This window comes from Glandiceps talaboti, chromosome 4 (assembly GCF_964340395.1).
Source record: "Glandiceps talaboti chromosome 4, keGlaTala1.1, whole genome shotgun sequence".
In the NCBI taxonomy this organism is placed as follows: domain Eukaryota; kingdom Metazoa; phylum Hemichordata; class Enteropneusta; family Spengelidae; genus Glandiceps; species Glandiceps talaboti.
This window is the reverse complement of record NC_135552.1, coordinates 25,576,119-25,601,765: the sequence shown is the minus strand read 5'-3', so window position 1 is coordinate 25,601,765 and position 25,647 is coordinate 25,576,119. Positions and strand designations below refer to the sequence as shown.

General features: G+C 34.3%; 1 protein-coding gene across 1 annotated transcript; it reads left to right on the top strand.

Moving 5' to 3' along the window:
* The first annotated feature begins 5,736 nt into the window (after positions 1-5,736).
* On the top strand, positions 5,737-19,284 carry LOC144433748 (phospholipid phosphatase 1-like). Its single transcript, XM_078122106.1, has 6 exons — positions 5,737-6,002; positions 11,815-11,978; positions 13,221-13,486; positions 14,138-14,195; positions 15,073-15,249; positions 15,636-19,284. Exons 1-6 carry the CDS (start codon positions 5,939-5,941, stop codon positions 15,768-15,770), a joined length of 864 nt encoding a protein of 287 aa, XP_077978232.1. The 5' UTR covers positions 5,737-5,938; the 3' UTR covers positions 15,771-19,284.
* The last annotated feature ends 6,363 nt before the right edge of the window (positions 19,285-25,647 follow it).

Sequence of the window (25,647 nt, the reverse complement as noted above, 5' to 3'; positions counted from 1 at the left end):
AGTCTGTAAGATGCACCATGTTAGAGCGCCCTCACACATCGACCAACACCTTTCACCTAAAGCCAGACCAGTGAGGGTGAGTGACGTGACACATCTTACAGTTTAAATAATAACATTCCGTCCTATTCAATGAGGAAAGAATGAGTAAATGTTAAGTTTATTCAAATCACACATATCAATGATTTCTTTGTGCTGTATTTTATACACTATCCCAAAAGTTCAAAAGTTTGAGAAATTTAAATGCATAAGTCTAAAAATATTGAGTTAGTTAACAATGTCTTTGGATTGCTGCTTGAATCAAACTTCTTGACAGCTTGCTTGGTGGGTGGGGAGGGTTGGGGGAGTGAAAGTTTTGTAAGATTCAGTCTGTTGTTATATTCCTTTATTGCTGTTATAATTTGGAGTGAAATTTATGTGTAATAATGAAGATTATGAAAGATAGAATGAATATGAGAAGTCAACTTCCTGAAATACAAGGTTTTCATGCTCAGACATTTTGTATAGTTAGCAGTGTGGCTGATTTACATGGCAATCACATATTGCAGAATATGAATTATTACTTTAATATTAGGGAATCAAATTGAGAGTTTGCCAAAATCCCCAGAGGACTTGATGCTAAGCTATAGCTACTGTAAATGTGTGGGTGAAAGTATTTAAAGGCCATTATGATGCTTGTTCAACACAAAGTGTGGTATTGCACTTATCACACTTTCTAATGTTATTCTAATGGCTTCACAAACACATAACCAATTTGCAGCAAGTGTATTGATATCAATTGTATACTTAATTTTTTTAAGATTATCAATATTTATATTACTATTCAAAATCTGCTTAAAATACAACGTTTGGCCAGTGTTGATGTTATACAATTCAATGACAAATATTTCAAACATAAGCATTGTTTCAGATAATGTTATGTAGTGTATATATGTATTTGATATACAAAGTGCTCCACGATAGCAGAGAAACCATGCCATTGTAGCATTGCTGTTATCTTTCCATTGACTTGCTGTATTCATTGGTACAGATCAGAAACAGCAAAGCCAGAAAATCATGTGGCTTACACGTTTGATATCTCTGTAACCATGTGAACTTGAAGTACTTTTATTCTAAGGCAGTGTTTTATAACGTACTCCATTGTAATATAAATAGCACAATCTAGTAATCAAGTACCGTAATGTGCTGATGTCAAAATTTCACGACTCAATTCCCTATGATATTTCTGAAATATACTACATAGATGCAGTAGTTTTATGAAAGACGACACAGTCACGTTTGAATGGTTGATAATGACATGCACTTTATATACAATTTCCATTTATCAATATTCTACCATTCTAGTAACTGACAATCACACACACAGGGCATCAAGTCTCAAACCAAACTGTTACAGTAGCCAGAATACGATGCTGTGTATGCTATCAATTGAAGGGCGCCCTCTAGCCATGCAGTTCTATCTCACAAACGTGGTGATTCCGCTTTCACGCAACTACATTACTATATTTTTGTCTCAAGGGGGCACTGTTGATTGGAAATCTTTATTTGTGGTGCTAATGCTGTTATTTCATAGGATAGTTGATTCGAAACAGGAATAATTATGAGAAATAAAGTTTCTAATTTCAAGAATTGTTAGAACATTGCTTTATTTTTTTATGATTCAATGATGGGGTCGCTATATATTGCTTCATCTGTCCATACTGTACCTTTTTAGTGCTTTTTCGATAGTTTGAATGTACATGTAAAATTAAGCATGAATTATCAGTCTGTATGTCTGTGTGTTTGCTATTGGTCTAAATGTAAACTAGTAAATAAAATGTATCTTTGTGAGCTTGTAATGACACTTAACAGGTTAAATTGTACTAGAAGTTTACATAATGTACTACATGGGGTCGCTTTCTATATGATATTATAGACGTATGTACACACAGAGGAAAAATTGTAGTAACATATTAATTCTAAATTTATTGAACGACGTGCCTTGACAACAGAGTTGGTTTTTTGGGTGGTTTTTTTTTTTTTACCTCAAGTGGAGGTTCTGCTTTAAAGCCGGCTGTAAGCATGATTATGCCTGCTGGCAGGACAGTGCGCCACCTATAGGTTGCAAGACGCGAATACTTGTCATGCTTGCCATGTGTCCATGATCTTCTACCAACACAGCATATAGAGATGTCTCGTCGTTATTTCACTATGAAATAACGATTTCCCTTTCTTAGCCTTCAATATGACACAACTGTGATTTGTATTTTTTCACTCGGGACCCTGACACAACAAGTATATTAAAGTTCTAGATCTAAGCACAGGGGCTTGGAATTGGCCATATTTAATTTGTTTACAAATAGTTGGTTTTTTGTTTATTGTTTACTTTCTTTCTTTACAAAAATTTTTTTTTTTCTGTTGTTTACCTTTTTTTTACTCGTTAAAAATACCGTTACCAAACAAGGTGTCATGAAATAAAGTAATGACTTGAAAATCCGTTGTTTTTCTAAATCAAATAGAAGGTGATATTTGTAATTTGTAGAAACATGAATGTATTAAAGTTACACAAAGAGGTAATCGAAACAACTTTACAATATCAATTGATAATTACATATCACACTCGAAATTTTAATCGTTTAACTCTCTAGCGGTTTACAGTATTTTCTCAAAACATTTTCTTTTGCGAAACGACTATTTCTATGTCGAATATGATGCAAATAATTTATAAAGTTCAAAACTGAAATAAAATAGCGTCATGTTATACTGACCACCCTCTTTGAAACACATATGGTGATATGTGCGTACGTACAGAAACTTGTCTTGGTGTTAATACATGTACAACGTTGTAACTCAAAAAGTTTGGTGTGGAGACGGATCTCCTGGAGATAGTACCACAAAGACAAGACTCTTGGCTACACCTAATGCTTTTGTCGACTGAAACTTGTAATGTATACAATACAAAATGTACTGCTTACAGTCTAACCCAGGGACTTTTAGAATTGCGTAATCTTGGAGATGTGCGTTTTGAAAACCTCAGACAGAACAATTCTACTTCAGTATACCGTACTTTGTAAACTTCCAAGAAGGATTACATCACAAGCAGCTGGACAACAACACAGTAGGTGTCAGTGTCTGACTAACACTAGTATATGGGTGCATTGACCTGCTGGGTACAGGAAAACCTGAACGCTGATATTGCTGAGTTGAACTTTTTAAATACAAGTCACCAATGAAGTAACAATGCAAACTGACCGAAAAATTAGTTATCTAGTCCCAATGGTTAAATTTTATAAATTCGATTCTTAGCCCGTCAACTTGAAAATTCCACAGTTTCACTGAATATACATGTACATTTATGGTGTGTGGGGTGGGGTGGGGTGGGGGTAGGGGTGGGGTTACGGTATAACAACAATTAAACGACCCGAGTTAATGCAGACAATCTATTTTATTAACAAGGAATAATAAACAAATGGAAAGATATTTTATCCTACGCGGAAAGATTCGTATGTAAACTGATCACGATCATTAGCTAGTGATAGTGCCACCAACGACGAATATATCAGCTAGACAGCAATATCATGACTATATAATGGTTTGTAGGGGTACGTGTAGAGCCAAAAATTAGCTGCTTTTTTTTTACAACTCTCTCAGATTTTTGTAGGCTTGGGTGTTCCTCAGTTACTGTATATCTTCCTCTGTGTGCCATATTTCTCAACAACAATTACAGTTGAATGAAAAGTACGACTATAATAATAACAATCGAAAAAGACAGTTGAATATTTTGCATAAAAATGTACAAATATCCAAATAAAACACGTGCTTTGAATAAAATATTTGGTACATGTCAACGGTAAGTTATCGTTAGATAGAATAGAATAGGATAGATTAGAATAGAATAGAATAGAATAGAATAGAATAGAATAGAATAGAATAGAATAGAAAAGAATAGAATAGAATAGAATAGAATAGAATAGAATAGAATAGAATAGAATAGAATAGAATAGAATAGAATATGATTCTGCTAATATTTTTGTAATCTATTACGTTCACAAAGAGAAAACCTGACAAACAACTCCCTTTCTTATAGTGAGGTACATTTTCCATTTTACGCTGTTAGGGGAGAACCATTTGATTTCTGGGGGGGGGGGGTTATGGAGGATTTTGAGAAGAAAGAAATTTGTTTCCAGGTGAACCAGAAAAAAAAATTGATTGTGTAATGGCTTGAGGAAAAAAAATTGTCATAACAGACAGAATTGAAAAAAAATGTCACAATGCACCAGAAATGAGCAAATTTGGAAACCTTATTCTCATGTATTCATATATATTTGATATGTTTCAGATTTGAATGACAGCTTTGTGTAAACATGGCCTGAGCCCAAACCTTTCAGATGGAACGCCGTTCTTGTTCGTATATGTGAACAGTCTGAAGTCCTACATGTATAAGGTGAAAGCATGAAGAGTATAGTAATGTATAATTATAAGAGGATATGTGTGTAAAGAACTAGACTCTGCAATTGAAGAAGAAGTTAGAAGAAACAATCAACATTGTGTGGCCTTCAGCTGTACCCTAATATTATTTTATGCATGAATGTACTAACATTAAACATGTACAGTGTCTGCACTTCATAAAATATTACATGTAATAGAATGTTATCGGAACGTGCGGTTATTACACAACCTGACCAGTTCCCAGGAACTGTTCCATGTTCCTCACCGGGATTCTTTCTTTCTTTCTTTCTTTCTTTCTTTCTTTCTTTCTTTCTTTCTTTCTTTCTTTCTTTCTTTCTTTCTTTCTTTCTTTCTTTCTTTCTTTCTTTCTTTCTTTCTTTCTTTCTTTCTTTCTTTCACCGATTGTAACCTTATCATGGTTTTCTTTGCAACCGTTCTATTCAATTGCAGGTCATATGAACTTTGATTGGCAGTTTACATTTAAATACGCCTGAAGAGTACCTTAAAATGACTACTGACATTTGTTAGTCTGCTTGTTTTGCGTAAATATCATTATTAAGAATTGATTTTAGCCTATGGTTGGTATGGTAAGCTTACTCTTCTTGTATCTACCTATATAGTACGTCAGGCGGTGTAAAAAGTTCCGGGCATTCCATCGTACGATCAGAAAATCTGTTACACGGCAACGATTTGAAAGGATTTCTGTCGCACTACGAACAAAGCGCATGTTCCGTATCTTTAGGTTTTACATATACTTTTTCGTGGTCGCTGCAATGTTAGTTTCGTGATCGTTGCAATGAAGGCTACGTTTCATATGTATAGACGAGAACGTGATGACGCTACAACTAGGATAATAAGGGTGACCTTGTTGGTATTGATTTTCTTAGCTGTGACCTCACAGCTTTGCGCTCAGAGTTTAACTATAAATGTTATGGATAGTTAATATTTGCACAATATATACTTTTAAAGTAAAAGTAAATATCGTGGGTCGTCTTGTCTCGAGAATGAAATCATTTTCCAGACACCATCTATACTTTGAATTAATGAAATTATAGCTTTTTTTTCAAGGTTGTATTATCACTGATATATACCTCTAATGATTTCGGTACTTCGAAAAAGGGTGACAAACTGGTAAAACGCCCCCATAGGGGACAAACTACTTTGATAACCTTTCTATGTATATCAGCTGTTGTGATGCTGGCATGTGCCGGAAGATGTAGGACAACCCATTTCTGGGTGAAGCGAGGTCACATTGTGACGAAGGCAGGTCATAAATGCGCTGTACATAGGCAGTATAGTAGAGGACGCAGACGGAGACACAGTCATAGACAAAGGCTGACATTTTCCAAGGACGGTGTATCGTAATTTCTGGGTAGAGAAAAGGGATAATGTTGCGTCACATTGCCGTGGAAATTTAATACCTTTTAATCAGTCCATTGTTCTGTGAGTCCGAAGGTGAATATTGTCAAATTGAGCAGATCAGCCGATCAACGAGGCTTGTGTGAGAGATACGATGGCTACCTTCAAAAGCATGCTACTAACCGGCATCGTGAATTTCTGCATGTTTCTCATTGCCGGTAAGTGACACTTCTGTGTTCGTTTCACTCTATATCAGTAAATGTTGATTTCTGACTAGATGAATAAAACCAGTCCGTTGATAAAACCATATTTGACTATCCGGGTATCCCAGCTGTGCCATGGTCATACCGCAAATCATTGTTAACCTATTGATGACGATACACGTCCATAAATAGAACTGTGTGCATACAGTATGTATAGTATACACGGTATATAGCTAAACAAGTGACCTTCACTGTTCACATATACGTTTTCGTCTAGGGAATTCGATTTTTGTTTGTTTGTTTGTTTGTTTCTTTGTGTTTGTGTTTGTGTTTGTGTTTGTGTTTGTGTTTGTGTTTGTGTTTGTGTTTGTTTGTTTGTTTGTTTGTTTGTTTGTATGTATGTATGTATGTATGTATGTATGTATGTATGTATGTATGTATGTATGTTATTGTGTGCATATGTGCTATATTTTTTGGGGGGTGATTTTTGTTTTGTTTTGTTTTATTTTTTGCTTTCTTATTCAATTGCCATCCAATTATCCTTTCATTTGCATATTTCTATATTTTATGCTTCATTTGATTATTAATTATTCTATAACTAGTTCTTCGTGTGTATGTGGAGTTTCATATTACGTGGACCACATTCTACCCACACAGTATGAGAACAATACTTGTAGTCACCGTAAATACTCCATATATGTATATAGGCCGTACACCAAAAGGACGATGCTCCCATTTCCTGTCATTGTGTACTTCGTTCGATTCCCCCATTCAATGGAAATTAGCACGAGACGTCTGCGTGCGTTCTATAGACTCAACATTTTCAATGAGGAATACAATACAATAGAAATGTCATGAAACGCTGATTTTGATTTTGAGTTTGGAAACAATATAGTTTTGTCTAACATTATATCTGACCAGTAGCAAAATTAACAGATTGATCAAATTTCAACTGATCTAGCCATACAAGACATAGCTTATAGTGCTATCCAATACATTGTTATATTTGATTTATCGATATGTTTTCCAAATAATACTGCACGTCAGACTGGGAAACTGAACATGGAAGGGATATATCCTTTGGAAGACAATGACTCGGAACTGACTAACTGTACACACACTGTGACACAGTATACAATTTTAGGCTTTCCCAGTGGCACACGACACTGTTGTAGTCAGTGTGTGATGATGTAATATGTATTATTTGAACACAGATGGGAAATAGACAATAGGGCCTATAATTGTGTTCGAGTTCTACTGGTACATCAGGACTAACTGAACGGATACGGGTCCTCTCTCGTTTGCATAATCAATCTAGTCTGGATACCAACGTGGTCTCTAACTAGGTAGTAAATCGTAAATAGTAAAGATACCGTATATTAATTAGATTATATGCAACCTGTCAACTTTGACCTCTGAAAACAATCTATCTATTATTATTTCCGTGGTTTTCACATAAACAGAGACTGAAAAATACCATCTAAAATGGTGTAGACAAATTTTAAATGTTAACAACAAAACAAGCAGCATTGGGTGCAGGATGGAACTTGGTAGAAGGCCACTTTTGCCAACCATCCAAGTGAAAGCAGTACAGTACTATAGAAATATAGAAGACTATAAGAAAGGACACATGTATCACAGCTATGAAAGAATTACAAGAATTATCCTGGCTCATGGTTAGATAATTTAAACAAAATGAAAAAAGAATATGGAATTTCAAACATCAACAATACCACAAAGGAATACTTTTTGAACATTTGTAAAGATTATTTCACCAAGAAATGGACCAAAGCCAATGACAGACAAGACTCAAAGCTCAAAACTTACAAATTATTACACAATAAGATACAAACAGCCAATTATCTTAAAATTATGAGAGGAAGTTGGTTTCAAGAATTAGACTGAGCTCACATGATCTACAAATTGAAATTGGAAGACATAAAAGACCAAAAATAGAGATAGAAGAAAGATTATGTAACACTTGCAATATGATAGAAGATGAAATACACTTCATCAGTTCACAACATGCAACAACTATAACACTGAGAGACAACAAATGTATACCAGACTAAGTGCAATCAGTGGTCTAGGTAATTTCTAAGAACTAGACAATGAAACAAAATGTATTACTCTTTTTTTAACTCTGATCAAAGACCAAACACGTACTTATGGCACTGACAACTTTCATAAAATCAGCGCTTAACATAAGGAAGGGCACACTGCAAAGTTAAAAGATATATATTACCTAAAGTTAAACTTTCGTTTAAACCTTATTTAATTATTATTACTGTAGTTTATATATTTACTGGTTTGTTTTAGCACCAAATACTTATTGCACAAAAGTCCAATGAAGAAATGTAATTTTCTTAACGGATGCACTAAAGATTGTATTATATTCAAAATACACGTGTTCACCGGCTAGCCCATCATGTACGTGCTCAGCCCAATATGACAACATACACATATCGCTAAAGAGAGTTGATTGTCGTATGCCTATGAAACAGATTGTAAAATTTGATTGACAGGTGGTTTTAAAACTAACCTCTACACAGCGAAATATTGACACAAATAAATGTTTATATACATTGATGTCATTATAATCTTTAACGTGTTACTAGCACAGAGAGAACAAACTATTACGTCACTAACTAGGGTTCAACTAACACGAACACGTAATTATGTGTATATTATTTGTAATTTATATCAACAATGTTATTATGTATATAGAGTATATAATATATTCCGTGTGAGTTTATGTATGCATGTATATATATTATGTATGTACGTATGTACGTATGTACGTGCGTACGTACGTACGTATGTATGTATGTATGTATGTATGTATGTATGTATGTATGTGTGTGTGTGTGTGTGTGTGTGTGTGGGTGGGTGGGTGGGTGGGTGGGTGTGGGTATGTATGTATGTATGTATGTATGTATGTATGTATGTATGTATGTATGTATGTATGTATGTATGTATGTGTGTATGTATATATGTATGTATGTATGTATGTATGTATGTATGTATGTATCATATAATATGAAATTACGTTCCAAGCTACTGCCATTGTACTGTACTTGGTCGTTTTGTGTCTAAATTTCGTTACTGTCTAGCACGGGATATGAAATGGGAGTTGGTTCTCCATTGGGTTTGAAAAAAATCTCCAACGTAGCTAGTATAGTGACATTCCATTTGGGCCTAAGGTGATCAGTAACTCCGTGTTGTTCCATAATAGCTTTCATGTGAAAACAGAAAAGGTACAACAATGGGTTTTGCATGTCGGTCAAATCGCATTGTATCGCCAATCAAAGCTAGTCTCCAGCCATGACAACATGCTATAGGTATCGTATCATTCAATGCTCAAATCTAAAGATAGTACTATTAATTGAACCCTGGTACATGTATCTACACCCCGTCTTTCTGCGTATCTCGCAATATGATATGGGACTATTCTACAACTCTTCTATATGTGTTTAATGATAATCGTTGTCAGTTTTTTTCAAATATTCTTTTCAGGTTTGTGGTTGAGATTGCACTAGGTTTCGAGATAGAGAAATGTCAAATTTATGATAACTGTAATATCACGAAGACTTGAAAATTAAAAATAAAGTTGCAAAATATAAATGGAATCGACCATGTACCAGTCATATACGAAGGTCATGTAATCACGTGTTATTCCAAAGGTCACAGTGACGTAGTGATTGGTCGCCCAGTCGACACATCATGCATACTAGTATTTATCATGAATACAGTACGTTTGATACAGGTTACAAGTTACTATATTCAGCTTCTGCGTGTATAATCTTTATCTCATCAGACAGATTTTTGTAGAATTTGCACTGATCACTCCGTCAACACATGCTCACTAAAATTAGTATGCATAATATAATAATAATTATTATTGTGTACACAAACTTTCGTTGTTCTTATTTCACCTTTTCGTTTTTCGGTGGTCAATGACTTTTGTTTTTCCGCTTTTACTCTCACATTTTGTTACTGTTTGTGTTATTACCGATTTGGTTTGCTTTGTTTTCCAGCTCTCATCCATCTCATTCCCTGCTTTCTTTTGGCTATCATGTACGTATGCGCACAATATCTGTTGTGAATCGAATTACTCAACCTTCAAACTGTATTTTCTATGATAAGAGATATTCGATCGTGAAAATAATAATAAAATTATGACGTAATAAGACGTAAGGGGACCTGGTATGATAGAGGTTGTAATGTGAATGCTTTAATCCTGTGCGCTTATAAAGACTGCAATGGATTGTCTAGTCTGCTCCCCGGCCCCAGGGAGTTGAAGAAGTATAAAGGGCCGTTGTGCCGCTATAGATCCTTGCCAGGGGTAATAATTGTAAAGCGCTTTGAGCACAAAGTGGGAAAGTACTGTATGATAAAAACCAACACTATATACAGTGGGCACATTTTGCAACAAGACAACTGAAAGGTACGATCAAATTGTGTAACACTAGAGATCCTGCCTTGCTTTGGAAAACATACTTTGCTATTGCCATGATCAAGTTGTGTTCGTTGTTGTATCGCGTCATTTTCATAGAATGTTCAATTTTATGCGTGCTAATACAAGCTAGTATAAGACTTAGTACAGGCACTGTCACAACTGACATTTTCTTCACCAACACTGTCACGAAATCACCGTCAATGAAATTTTGTGGACAAATACTCAGCAGTCGATATCCAAAGTTCGAAATCGGGAATCAATTTTTTTCATACGTCAATATAGATTTATAATATCGAACATGAGATCCAAGCATAATCAGTAAGGTGATATACTGTCAGACGACTGTTGGTTGCATGTCGGAGATACTGTACGTAGTATACTATATGTAACACCAGATGGTCAAATTACACCAGCTTCTGATGAATCTTTAGGGTAACTTTTCTTATTATAAACGCTATTATAGCAAAAATGGCCTTATGTACTTTAACATGTTCAGCGTTTGAATACCATAACACAAAAAGTTTTGCTTTGGTTTGTACTTGACATGTTGTTTGTCCATGTTATTAGCTCTTCTGTAAACTTACTATTAACAGCAAGGACGTCTGCATGTATCATGACGCAGTAAGTTGGTTGTCTGATAATCTGTTGATTTTACAACAAATCTGGATGAGATTTTATCCTTCAAAACATTATATAAACATGAGAAGACTGGAATTTATTCATAAAAATAGTTTCCTTCCGTAGCCGTTCCAAGTCAATGTTTGCTTCCCTTCCCCTCCCCCGTCCCCCAGCCTCTCTTACTATGCTATCGCATGTCTATCTATCATAGACAGTGTTATACTAATCACAACATTCTCCCAAACCCGAGTTTACTTTGCTTCTGAAACATCGGAAAATACTCTTGACGGTGCCGTCCTGGACTGTGTCGTAAAAGAGGCTATGGTTTTAATACTGACGGAGAGTCACAGCGACATAGACTGGATACCCCCCCCCCCCATTCCTTCTCAAACTGTCATCTGATAATGTGCACAGTATCTCCATTTTTGAAAAGAGGCGAAAGATTCGAATCTCTGTCTTAGTGACTCTGAGCTTTCTTTTCTTTGCTTGTTTGTTCTTCCTTTCCCAATCTCCAATTTTCCTACACCTTTCTATTCTATTCATCCCTTTGGGTTTTTCTTTCCTTCGTTCGTTCTCTTTTTATTCCCGTTCTGTCAGGTTGAATTTGGTTGACATTGCTATAGCTGATCAGTTTTATATCTACATTTGACTTGGTTGAAAACCTGTAAGGAACAGTACTACCTTGACATTTACACACGAGACAACACCCTGGCTTACTGTTATAGTAACTCTAGTATCTCTTTTTTCCAGTTCTACCAGCATGGCACATGGATGAGATCGCTGCGTTTGCGTTTCCAAACCGTACAAGTGGAATGGTGTTTGATTTGACCGACGCCAAAATTGGTTATCCCTACAAGAACTCTATACGATGGGGAACTCTACTCAAATATGTTACCATAGTTACAATATCTTCAGTAAGTGTGTTTCGTTGTTAAAGCAAGGGTTATCTTGGATAGGTAACAGATGTGATGAAAAAATGAATAAGGAGGAAGCATTAAAAATGAGGCAAATGAAGTATATAAACTTTTTTGAAAGCAGAATTTCCCGAAAATGAGTAGATTTGTAACTGAGCCACGGATGAGTATGAGTTGAAGAAGACAATTCGATTTTTTTATTCACCACCATGTCATATTTCTCAGACGGTTTTAGTAAAATATCCATAGAAAGCATGCAATGGAGTTAGCAGTGAGGACTTTCTAGCGGGGAAGAACTTATACTAGTTTGAAGTTTGCAGTTTGATGTACCGTTAGGGATACTACAGTCGAACACTGAAGAATTTAGGACACAAATATATATATATATATATATATATATATATATATATATATATATATATATATATATATATATATATATATATATATATATATATATATATATATATATATATATATATTGAATGTAGAACATCTTGACATCATAGATTATCTAGAACTAATAGTTAAAAGTTGAGGACTTTGTGGCTATGTGGTTGATCATTCGAAGCACTAGGTACAAACTTCATTACTACCAGCTCTAAGATCTAAACATCAACTCTGACCTCCAGGGAGTATTTTCTCTTGACGAAACTTCAATTCCGATCTCCTAGGAACTCTTTTTCTACTTGTCTCTATCTACACCGTTTTTGATTGGTTGATAGTTCAAATTTGCAATGCTATTCGTCGATGCCAATTCATGTAAATTAGTATCTTGATCACCATGAAACATAAGTAAAATTGGATATTTGCAAGTCAAATTAGCGTCCGTTTCAGTCGCTTGTCAGCTATTGATAAACTGTAATTTTGGGTTTACATAATTTTTAGTTGATACCACTTGTGCCATAAACATGACAACAGTGCGACTTATTCATGACGACGGGTTCAAACAAGACAACACATGTCGTCCGACATGTTAGGCATAGTTATCACTTACTACCCTTTCCAAATGATAACACTTTTAATACTTATACTTTTAAAATTAAAAGAAATTACAACTTTCGTATTTTATTCTTGAAACATTGAAAGAATGGGAGCATTTATTATTTTATTGCATTACGACTGTAACGCACAAACGATAAATTGGTAGACCCTTAACCTTTAACCTTTAACCCTTAACCCTGGCGAAATGAATATGATTTGGTTACTGTTAACACTTTTTCTAATCGTTTCATCTTCCAGATGGTTATTGGAGAAGCGTCGACAATATTCACAAAGAAACGTTCAGTTGGCGGAGCTGTGTCATCTTTCTGTACAACATTGTTTAACTACCTGTTTGTCAGTTGTTATCTTCGAATATTTGTGGTCGTTCCCAAGGCAATGGTAGTTAAACCACGCCCTCATTTCCTGGAGAGTTGCAATCCAGATTTGACGGGACTACTTCCAAACCAGACAGTTATAGGCTTTGATAGGTGTACGACTACAGCTAAGATAATAGCCGACGGAAGGTAATCTTTCTTCAATGTTTTGTGAATATTTAATGAGGGCATATATCCATGATATTTACGTATTTCTGAAGTTGTGTCCTTCACAAACCTCTATATGTGTAATAAGTACTGAGTATGTGGAAAGGAAAGGAAACAAAACGAAAAGAAAATAATACATAATAACTGTAAGACAGATTAATGGGGATACCCCCCCCCCCATTTCACGTCAACTCTTATAAGTCCCCCTCCCTTTCAGGTTTGATGAATCAATGAACTAATTAATCGACAGCGTTTCCATAATTAAGATCTCCCCCCCCCCCGATTCCTTATGTACAGATATTCTAGATAATTTGTAATTTTTTTCTGTTTTTATGTTTATTATGTTGAGTTGCGAATTGAGGATGGGGGAATGGAGCACGTTTTAAAAATCGAATATTAACTAAGATAGTAAACTGATATAATACTTTTCACAGGAAACTTTATTAACACGATTAAAACTTTTTGACAGAACGATTTAGAAATGTACAATATAATTGTACTGAAAATAATCTGCAATCAGTTCAATTAAAATCGTGAAAGATAAAAATTTGTTGTAATCTTGTAACCGAGCAACACACTAACTCTTTGTGACAAACACTTTGTATTGAAATAAATATAATCTTCCCTTCACAGTGATTCGTGGCCATCGGGTCATGCAGCCTTAGCATTTCATTGTGGTATATTCCTCCTGGTAAGTATTAGACATCATGTACTGACATACAAAAGTCTCGAGTCGATTTATTTTTATTTTATTTTATTTTTCGATAGACATACTATACCACCCTTTCTCCACTTTATTGAATACAGTTCCTCCTCATATCAATTGCTCTTAATAAAATTTAGTGTGATGAATGTATTCTTATATGGATTTAGTCATTCTGTTATGTGTCCTCGGCCCATACTTCTAGAGTTGTACTTAGACTGGTAGAGTCCCTTGGGAGATTGTTGTTTTTATTGGACTTATTACAGAGATAAAAATACAACTTTTTTCATAAATGAAAATTTGGAAACTCTTCGTAAGTAATCACTTCAAACAACTGTCCCCATTTCTTAATGTGTGCATTTGGGGTTTTTTCATTCTCATATTCTACAAATGTTTCAAGTTTGTTATTCGTTTTTAGTTTGTAAAAGAAAACATCGTTAACTTTGTAAAAGAAATATTTCCCAAGGGCTTATGGGCTTAGGTGTTCACCTGAATTTGTGTTCGCAATCACCCACTCAGGTCATTAGTCCATATCCACAAAACACTTGCGTTAAAATGTTTTTATTCAGTTTAGAGTGAAGAAATACTAAGTTGTGCTCACAAATTGCTGAAATTCATATATACTTTTATAATATTTTTAGGTTATGAGAGTTATATATATATATATATATATATATATATATATATATATATATATATATATATATATATATATAGTATGTAAGTGTTTTAGTGTTTGTTTATATTTTCTTACAAACGTATTCGTTTCAATACTGTATACGACAAATTTATAAAGAAGATAAAATGATACATTTCATAATTTCTCTTATTTCCAACACACTCAGCTTCCTCCACTCTCTTTCAGTTCTATTTAAATGCAAGATTACCAAAGAATTCTCCTAAATTTTTGACTGCAATCACACAAAGTCTATGTGTACTAGTACCTTACTATGTCGGCCTAACGAGAATCCAGGACATGCGCCATTTTGTGGAGGACGTCATCATGGGATCTGTCATTGGAATATTACTTGGTGTTTGGACTGTAAGTCAATGTTCATGTTTTTGTGTCAGTTATTCGTGTCAAAGGTCAGTTAAGGTTAGTTTGGGGGTTTCTGAGGCTTGACATTTATCATTCAGTACAAACAAAAAATCATTTAGCACAAAAAACGAATAAAAATTGATTTTCCAAAAAAGCTCTGTGATCTGGAACATAAAACATTAACCGAATCAGATCTCTGCAACGTGGCCCCGTGTGTAGTTATTAGGTTGCCCAAGTCTGGAATGATCCGCACTCTTTCATTACTTAAGTTTACTCTTTTCCAACATCGAAAAATTCGTACTTCTAACATCACTTCCCCATCACTATTTCGATACTTTTCGACATTGTAAATCACGGATATGAATGGACTTCATCTTTTTTTTTCGTAGGCCGACATATGTGGACTTGTGCGTGGTAATGGAACTCCAGAACCAACTGCCGTTGCATATTCAGCAACCAATTCTATACCTGGAACTACACGTCTAAACTCTAACGCACACAACGGTGTTTTGAAGAGGGACTGAAATATATATTAATTTATGTAAATTAAGGACTTATAGTCATATTTCACTTACATCACAGTGACGTATCGTCTTACTACATTACATAAACAAGTGACGTCAGCATTACAGTCAAAGAAGAGCGAGTCAATTCAGTTTTAATTTGTCATCTGTGTACTCAGTTAAATCGTCAGGTGCTAAATCAGATGATTTCGTCCAGAATCAAGAGGATGATTAAGACATTTCTTTATCGAATCCAATTACTTTCACCATTTTGTTTTTGTACACAGACTGTTTGTGTCGAAGTGTTAAGAAGGACCATAGACCCTCTTGGAGGGTCTATGGCAGGACATACTATTACTTCAACGGGGGATGTTGACGTTGGGTTATTATAGACAATGTGACTCGGAAATGTTCGCGGATTTCGCGAGTGGAATAATTCTGCAGATATATGATGTAATAGAAAAGTTTTAGACGAAGAGACTTGGTACGTGTGTGTAGACAACACACTACTCTAATACTACATGTTCCCTTCTTTGCATATCAATTTTGTTGAAACAAAACTTGTGCAGTATTTGGCGAGTAGAACAGTCCCTTGACTGACGCTGCCAGGTGTGTGTGTAATGCTAGCAATGCAGCAACTGGTGTGTTTTACCTGATGTTGATCTTATGTGCCAGTTTCGTTTTTGTTTTGTATATATACAAAAGTGCTATTTCTTAGGATGATTGTATTTCTTTCCTTTCTTTTTTTCCCTGAGGGTAATAAGGTTCAACTTTGAATGTTATCCTCATCTACTGGAAGATTACCAGAAGTGCTAGTACGAAAGGTCCAGTCGTTGTTCCAATTATGTAACTACTCGCTACCACAGCAAATTATAAGCATACATTACATGAGCATATTTCATAAGCGGAAACAACGACTGAATCTTCCAGGTTACAGAAGTATTAGTAGCACAATATTGTAAAATCGCCACTGTATTTTTAAAAAGTGCACTGGGGTTACCGTAATTTGTTTAATGCTGACCAAAAATAACAGACTTGTGTTGACCAAAAATAACAGACTTGTGTTGACCAAAATAACAGACTTGTGCTGACCAAAAATGCAGCTGCCTAAACTTACATCGTCAACTATGAAACAGAATCAGCCATTTTGAAATAATCAGTTTCAACTCAAACCAATGGTCTGAGATTTCAACAATGAACATCCCATGTGTATGTGCATAAATTTGCTATATTTGTCACATTTCAAACGATTTCTATCGAGTTATCACCGAATAATATGCCATCGCCAGGCTATTTGTCTTCTGTGAAAATTCGCGAAGGAAATTCAACTCTACTATTTTGTACTTGTCATGATGAATTAATGTAACATAATTTGTAAGAATGTCCACTCTCGTTCCAATATCCTAGAAGCATACAGCTTATTAAACTTTGCCACTGCTACTAGGATGTACTAGTGTTGACAATCCACGTTTTTTCTGACATTTCAATGATATAATGACTTTGTGGGTTTGTTTTTTTAAAGTTGTTACTAAGGTGCTTTTTTCTGAAAAAGATGAAACCGTGTAAGACGTTCAGATCTTTTTTATGGGATCATGATTGAAAGTAATATTTGTACAGATTCTTTCGTCGTCGGGAGTTCAATGGGCGGAGGTGTTTTTTTTAGTCCCCAACGGACACCCCCCCCCCCGACTTATACATTGGGTTCTGTCTGTGTGTCCGTCAGTGCGTGTGTGCTTTCACTCAGGCATGCACCAGCCAATTCAACGAAACCTGGCGCAAATGTATGTCACTTTGTTTTGTGACTAAATCAACTATGGCCATCCTGTTGTTAAATTTCACAATATGTATCATAACTTTGCATGTATAATAGGTAGTGACGCCATTCAAGTGCCTACAACCATGTTATCAAATTTGAGCTTTCTTTTAAGACCTTGATCTTTGACCTTGAACATCTACTTCAAGGTCAAATAGCCAAATTTGGGTTATTGTCATAGTGTTTTTTAATCAAACCATCATTTCAAGTGATGATGATATTATAACCATGGCTTGAGTAGACTATGTTACGCACATGCACGTCACTTAATTTTGCGACCTTGTCCTGTATAGCAAATGACAGCCATATCTGTGATAAAAAGCATGTTTTGCCTGTTCTCATATTATCAATTATGAGCTTGAGACATTGACCTTTGACCTTGACAAACATTTTCGATGTGAAATGACCAAATGTTTCTTGACCTTTGACTTTCATCTCCATAAGAAAGGTCAAATAGCAAATTGCTCAATAAATTATGCAGCTTTGTATCTAGAGAAACCATTCAAATTTGCATAATAACTGTGCCATATTACACATCAGTTGGGATCTATGTCTTCGACTGAAGGCTTGTTGATATCCGAATTTACCACTTTAAAGTTGCTGGTTCTAAGTTTAATGTAATTATTATGTTGATTATTATTACATTTGTAAAATGTATATAAAAAACAACCCGCAATGAAGGGCTTGGAAAATGGAAACCTTCAGCTGTGTACAAAACAAGCGAAGTCGCGTAGTGGCACTGACAACAGACAGTGGAGGGGTATCTATGCTTTGACTGAGCGTGTGAGTTATCTTCGAAGTGTTGGGTCCGACAGCGTAGCTTTCCTATTGAACATTGTGAAACATTTCATCAATTCGTAACTTCATGCATTTACAAAGCTTAACTTTACTGGAAACGCCTTGGAAATATGTACTTGTACAATGAACACTCCAGCGAATTTCCATGTAAGTTAATTAAGCAGGAGCAAATGACATCAGAATGCATGGGCATTGTGTATTCATGGGTAATGAGAATTAAAACGCACAAAAACGGAAAGACACATTGTTTCTGTGTTTGAATTGTGGTTGGTATATATAATATACTGTATATGTGACAATAGTCATGATAGTACACCTCGTTGTTCCTTACTTGTAGTAAATAAAGCAGTCCTTGTATTCGGATTATTCACGAACTCGACTGTACTGAGTATCATCCTATGGTTGGACCATAGGGAGCTCAGGTTTAGTTAAGTATGTGTATGAAAACAAATAAACAAAAATAAACAACAACAACATGTAAATACTGGAAAACATGAATGACATAGTAATTACAAATCAGTATTTCTATGCGACGAGATGTTTTCTTACACTTGTAGGGATATGACAGTACTGACCATTTCACATTCTTGTCGCATAGACACATTGTTAATATTGATTTATGCTTTGTCAATATTTATATGTTGTTGTTGTTGTTGTTTGTTTGTTTGTTTGTTTGTTTGTTTGTTTGTTTTCGTAAACAGAACTAACCAAGCCTGCTGAGTACCATGTGCTTGGACTAATAGATGGACGACAATCAGAATCGACTCTCTAGATACATAATATCGTGAGATATATCGTGACTAAGCCCACACCATTCCCTGGCACTCTGATTCAACATCATCATTGATTTATACCTCGCCTACCTTCCTTTGGATATTTACTATGATATGGGAACAGTACGGCGATATTGTATGAAAATGTTAACGTTGACCTTAATTAAATGCTATAGTTTTGTGGATGGAATTATTAACAGAAATAAAGGTATGGATGAACGTTGACATTCATTTTTCGTAAATTTGTAAAAGCAAAATAAATCTAATATTCTTAAGCGTCAAACCTCAGACCACAATGTTTGGTAGTCCGAGGTCAAACTTGCAATAGTATCAGAAAAATAGTTATTTAAAGTTTATTCAAAGATGGCAAAGGAATTTAAAATATGTCGTCTATCATGTACAAGACAAGGTGCTCAGACATCTATTGTGGTCACTATTAATAGTCGAGTATTCCAATACAATATGATTATAGTTTGTTTTCCCCTTTGAATAATACACATATCAATATGTTATGCACATTTGTTCCGAAAACACTGAAATAATTCCCACACAGTGCTGAGAAATTGAGTGAGGCGATTGCGCCTCTGTTATAATTTTTTTTAATAAGAACTGTTACAATAAAAAATAATGCGCATGAATATTATTGAATTTGGAACTAAACTGTCCGACAATAGTGCAATATTCTGGTCTCTTGTTGCTTAGTGCTAAGTTTTGTTTGCATCAAATTGTATACCACGATAAACATTTTGTCGGTCGGGATTAAAAGTTCTCTCTCCGTTGATCAAAGCGGCATTTTCAATACGTAGTTTGGCCTATTCATTCTTTGTGTCGAAGGATACATGACCTAAATGTAAGTACATTGTATTTTAAAATCAGCCGATCGTTGTGGACAACATAATCAGGGCGCAGCTTTTGCGGACGGCATAATTCTCAAAGGCTGGCGTAAATTTCCTCTGAGTCACGGACTTCTTTTTTAGGGATATAAATAGCCTGAATCTAAGCTTAGGCGAACTACATTAGTGTATAAGCTACTGAATAAAGGACTTTCAAATCGCGGCCAATTTGAATACAAATCCGGATACAAATCAAAATGAAAACGAAGAAAATATTGAAATTGCCAAGAGTAGTACTACATTGTTTGACTACGTGATGAATCTATGAAGGACACTTCGTTTATACTATAGTTATTGTCGCAATACATTGCATGGACATAGTATTGCATTGTTTGATTAATCTATGAAGGACACATAGTTTATAGTTATTGTCGCAGTATATTGCATGGACATAGTACTACATTGTTTGATTACGTGGTGATGTTATGAATATCCGGGCAGGCCATGTGTTATAATATTCAATAACACATTTTCAATCACATTTGTATTTGTAAAATTCATATTTTCATTGGTTAATTATAATACACATTTCTATCCTATAATCGTTATTTGCATGCTAAAAATCAATGTTTGTATTATTAGCAAATTTCGTGTCACTATTCCTACAATCATATATTGTTTATGTTTGACTTACATTTACATTCGTTCCATTTGTATTTGTAATTTTCAATATTTTATGTTCGTAAATCATATTTGCATGCATCAACTTATTTTGATATTGGACAAATGTTACATTTGCTTGCTGTGTACCTTATGTCCACATGCTACGGTATTTCTGTTGTACACAGGAGTTTCATTTGCATGGGGTACGCATGCGTTTTACCATTCACCTGAAAGAAATATTTATCAGTGTTTGTAAAACTTCAGTTACTTTTGTATGGGGAAATGCATGCGGATTACCATTCAATTTATCATCATCGCAATATATTATTTAATGAGGGATCATTTTGTTTGATAATTTATAACATTTTATGTATGACAAATGTAACCTTAATACATGTAGTCATAAATCAGGTCATGTCCACATTGAGTTAAACATTGTTTATAGGTCATAATTCAATTTGTTATAGCACCCACTCATACCATTAATCAAACTTTACATTATGTTATCTCTAAAATGACAACTTTTTCTGTTATAAATACCTACACCATTATGTGCTGGTATGCTATCAGATATTACAATCAGAAACATTGACACACCAAAAATCCAGACTTTAAGTCAATTATTAGGTAAATATTTGATAGAAAATATTAGAGGATGTATTGTTCCTTCTTTGGACGTTTTATTATGGCTGGATTCTGTGATTTCTTACTGTGAACATAATTGATGGCTGTAAATAAAAGTATATACATGTATATATATATCAAGGCCTATCAGCAGCCTTAGGGAAGTGTCAATTAAATAAAAACCCTTATTTGTCTTTATCGTCCCTCTAAAAGCAGTAATATTTGTACCAGTAAATGTTTGAGATCTGTCAATAATATCAAAACCAATCATAATAAGGTGACAGTGGGACCTACAGAAAGTAGTGTTCTCTCTCAGACACGGCATATCCTGTCACGCCTTCATACATTTCAGTAGTTTTATGCTACCACACAATTAATCATACAATGGATACACAGTAAGGTAGGCAAGATTGATCTATTGACTTTTAATCTTCATTCAACAAACCATTCAATAGTTTTTTCATACAAAAAGAACCTCTGTGAAGTTGACAAGGTGGAATAGGTAATGAATAGAGAATGTTTAGATTGAATCACTCATTCAATTTGATTTCTAGTCTGGTGCTATCCTTCATTGAATCTTAAGATCTCTCTAGAGTACATGTAGTCTGTAAAGTACACACTGTGATTGGGCACCCTCACACATCGGTCAACCCCCTCCAACGAGAGAGGAGACCGGTGAGAGTGGAACGACACAACATATAGTCTAGAGTTATAGATGATTCAATACCATGTTGGCATCCAGACTATTTAATTTCATTCCAAGTTCAAATGTCTGTTTGTGTATGTAAAAGCCTTGTCAAAGTGTCTATACCCTACATAGACTGTAAGCTACATCATGTCATTCCATATCTTGACAGACTAAACCCTATAATTAATATATCAAGTAGTACAAGATCACACAGCATACAAGGCTGTAGACTCATAAAACACAAAAAGCAGCGTTTCCATCCTTATATATTGCTTAGAAACAGAAATCAAAGCAATTTAAAACTGACCACAGCACAGCAAAATGGTAAGTCTTGTGGTCCGATATCATTATTATAAAGAAATAAATATCTGTTCAATCAAAATATTTTAGTTGTTTTTTCATCACATAATTCGGTTATATTGAAAATAGTTTACATATTAGCTGCAACTTTAAAGAATTATTTTATTTTTCAGTTATTCTATGCAAGCAATATGTCAAAAATACTGAATAAGTGTACAATTTCAAAAAACGTTTTTAAGAATAGAATCCAGCATTTGATTTCCATACAAATTTGACAAGTTTGATATAAATAGCAAGAAGAAAGAAAATAAAAAGTGTCACGGTTCATTATCTTATTTCATTTAAAACTGACAACGTTGATCTAAGACTGTACAAAGTTGAAATGTTTTGTGTCTTGTATTAGATGACCAAGTGACTTGGCTTTCTGGCTTCAAAATACATATACTGTCATGTCAGTATGCCAGATTGCCAAAATCTCTAGGTTATATTGTAACCCCAGGCCTTATTTCTTGTTATGACTTATAGAAGTTGTTTGGATTTAACAATGTAGAATTGTATATAATAAAGTATAATAAAGTAAGAACTTGTATAGCGCCAAAATCCAAAAATTAAAGCAATTGTTCAGAGGTGCTTCACAATTCAAAATTTAAAACAATTAACAAAAGCATCATCTTAAAATACAAAAAAAACTAAGAATATCACAGAACTACATTTACTATAAAAGACAAAAATTGTGTTGAAAACTAAAAACTGTTAAAAAGAGTTGTACATATCAAAAAAACAATAGTAATTACTGGACAAAATAATATCACAAAATACCAATTGTAAATTAGCTTCTCTGCCACATAACTCCGGAAACCTTCAATCATATATTTAGATCATTTTAATCAACATGTATGTGAAGTTTTCACACCACTTGAAATCACACATAGTAAAGTTTTGAGACATTCAAATTGTGCTAAATGGCATGTTGAGCTAAATTATTCCCAATGTCTGCAGCAATGCACCATTCGCGCAAACCAGACCTGTTACTTCTTCCATGACACTGCGAAATAAAAAGTCTTGATGGTGTGTCTTTGACCCTGCTGTAAAAGAGGGTATGGCTTACGATGATGCAATGTGCCCACAAATAAAAGACAAAATCTGTTATTGTGGGTCAAAATGATAAAAAGTAGGTCTTCCTCTGAGTCACCAGACAGTTAGAATGCAAGATCCATTGTTGTTCCAATTATGTAATTATGCGACCACTCACTACCCTCTACCCCCCATCACACACACACACACACACAGAGTACATTAGCATAATTTAGTACATAACTTGGCACATATTCCATAAGTTAGAGCATATAACTATGCAGAAGTGGAAACAACAACAGATCTTTCAGTTTACCACAATGTTACTTGGTAGTGGTGTGTCAAATTGACTTAGAGGGCACATTGTTTTACAGCAAAGGATATCAAAGAAAATGATTTCACTATTCTGAAGTTTATCTAGTATGAATATGTGTGCTGTGACCAATCTATAGACTAAATAACCCCAGTCATTTGACACAGATTATCCCTTCCTGTTTGTACACTTTTTATCCATGATAAAATGATATGATTTATCGCTAAAACTGCACATTCTCCAACAAGTAACAATACCTGATGTATTTATTTGAAGTAAAATAAAGTACTTGTAACTCACATTGAAATGATGTTAGAACAACATAAAGCTTATTTTATGAAGTACTTAGATAAAGTGTAATTTCCAATAAACACCTACAGTACTTAGGCAAAAAAAAATAATAATAAAAGTTTGTTTATGAAAACATGACTTCAGTAAATAGGGTAAGTAGGTCAAAATTTGATATGACTTTACTTAAATTTTTTTTTAATTACTTAAATCCCAAAATAAGATACTTGTTGGACACAATGCTTCCATGAGAGTTTGATGATGTGTAAAAGAAGTAAAGGAAGATAATCATAAGTTATAATGCTCAGACCACACTTCTAGTTGTGTGAGGTTTAGTAGATGAGCAGGTTATGCAGACTGTGTTATAGTCTAAAAATGACCTGATTTCTAACTGGTATACATTAAAAAAAAAGTAACCACAGATTGGGCAAAGACATGAAGGTGTACACAGAAACAGAAGGAAATTGTCACCATTTTAACTTTTTGTGCAAAAAATGTATACGGTTGGGGTTTAAACTAGGGTTGGTCGGGTTATCAGAAACACACTATTTGTTTTATTTGGCCTTATTGGTCCTTAATAGATAACATAGACAACACACTCTACAGTCTGAACTCCATTACTATCACAAGTCTTAGCAGTGAAGGTTCCAGGTTATCATTTATCAGTAGCAAGCTTCTATTACTAAGTGCTTCATATAGAGTAGCATTGCGGTGACTATGTTACTATTTTTAGATTAAGACAACAGATGTTTAGAAATAGACCTCATCAAGTTATAAGTGTCCATCATAAAGGTCATCATAAACAGTTTGTACAATCATACAGAATCTTAATCTTATTTCATGCAAATATTACAAATATTGTACCTATATTAATCACTCACACTTTGGAAATAATTTATGAATACTATTATGGTACTAGTTTAATATAAAGATGAATCTGCAATGTATAATATAACTTATGACCTTCAGAGCTGTCTGTGTAGGAAGAAAAACTAAGTTATATAAATAATCCATTACTTATAATACATATTTTCCTTGGAATGTTAAAAACAACTGAATTTATATGATGTTATATTAAAAATAATTACATTAGACATCATACACTCCAGGGTCTATGAAAAATTTAATTACCTTGCTGTGTGGAAATGAAATGAATAAAGTCTGTTTCCATATTTCAGAATAAAAGTCATTCTCATATTCTTATGTGTCGCAGTATATTATTGTGTTGAACTTATATTATATATTGTGGAATGAACACAGGTTAGTCCATCAGCTGGAATTTTTCGAGAAATGAAAACACTTATAAAGGGATGCACATACAACAGGATTTGAATGTTCATAATCATTTATAAATTACCATTTGTTGTCATTTTCCCAGAATACCTAGAATTAAGTTTTGTAAGATGTCACTGCTGACCAATATGCTATTACACAATTTTATAACATAAATGTCATTTTCTAGGATTTAGTATTCATCTTAATGACTTTCAATGATTTTCCACGAGTGGTTTGACACCTCAGGACTTTGAGGGGGTTTTCCAGGAGTGTGTGAATCCAGTACAACATCTACAATGTGAAATTGAACATATTACTGATAATTTGAGATTATGTGGAGCAGCGATAATTATATTTGACATGACAAGAATACATAATATCCTTTGAAAAACATAAGTACAAGAACCTGACTAGAAGATAAATGACATACAAACATTTTTCAAGTGACATTATTGT

Bases quoted from the DNA above. Each gene is read 5' to 3' on its own strand.
- LOC144433748 (XM_078122106.1), top strand. From the start codon at position 5,939: ATGGCTACCTTCAAAAGCATGCTACTAACCGGCATCGTGAATTTCTGC. The intron at 6,003-11,814 runs GTAAGTGACACT...TCTTTTTTCCAG, and splicing joins CTGCATGTTTCTCATTGCCG to TTCTACCAGCATGGCACATG. The intron at 14,196-15,072 runs GTAAGTATTAGA...ACTCTCTTTCAG, and splicing joins ATTGTGGTATATTCCTCCTG to TTCTATTTAAATGCAAGATT.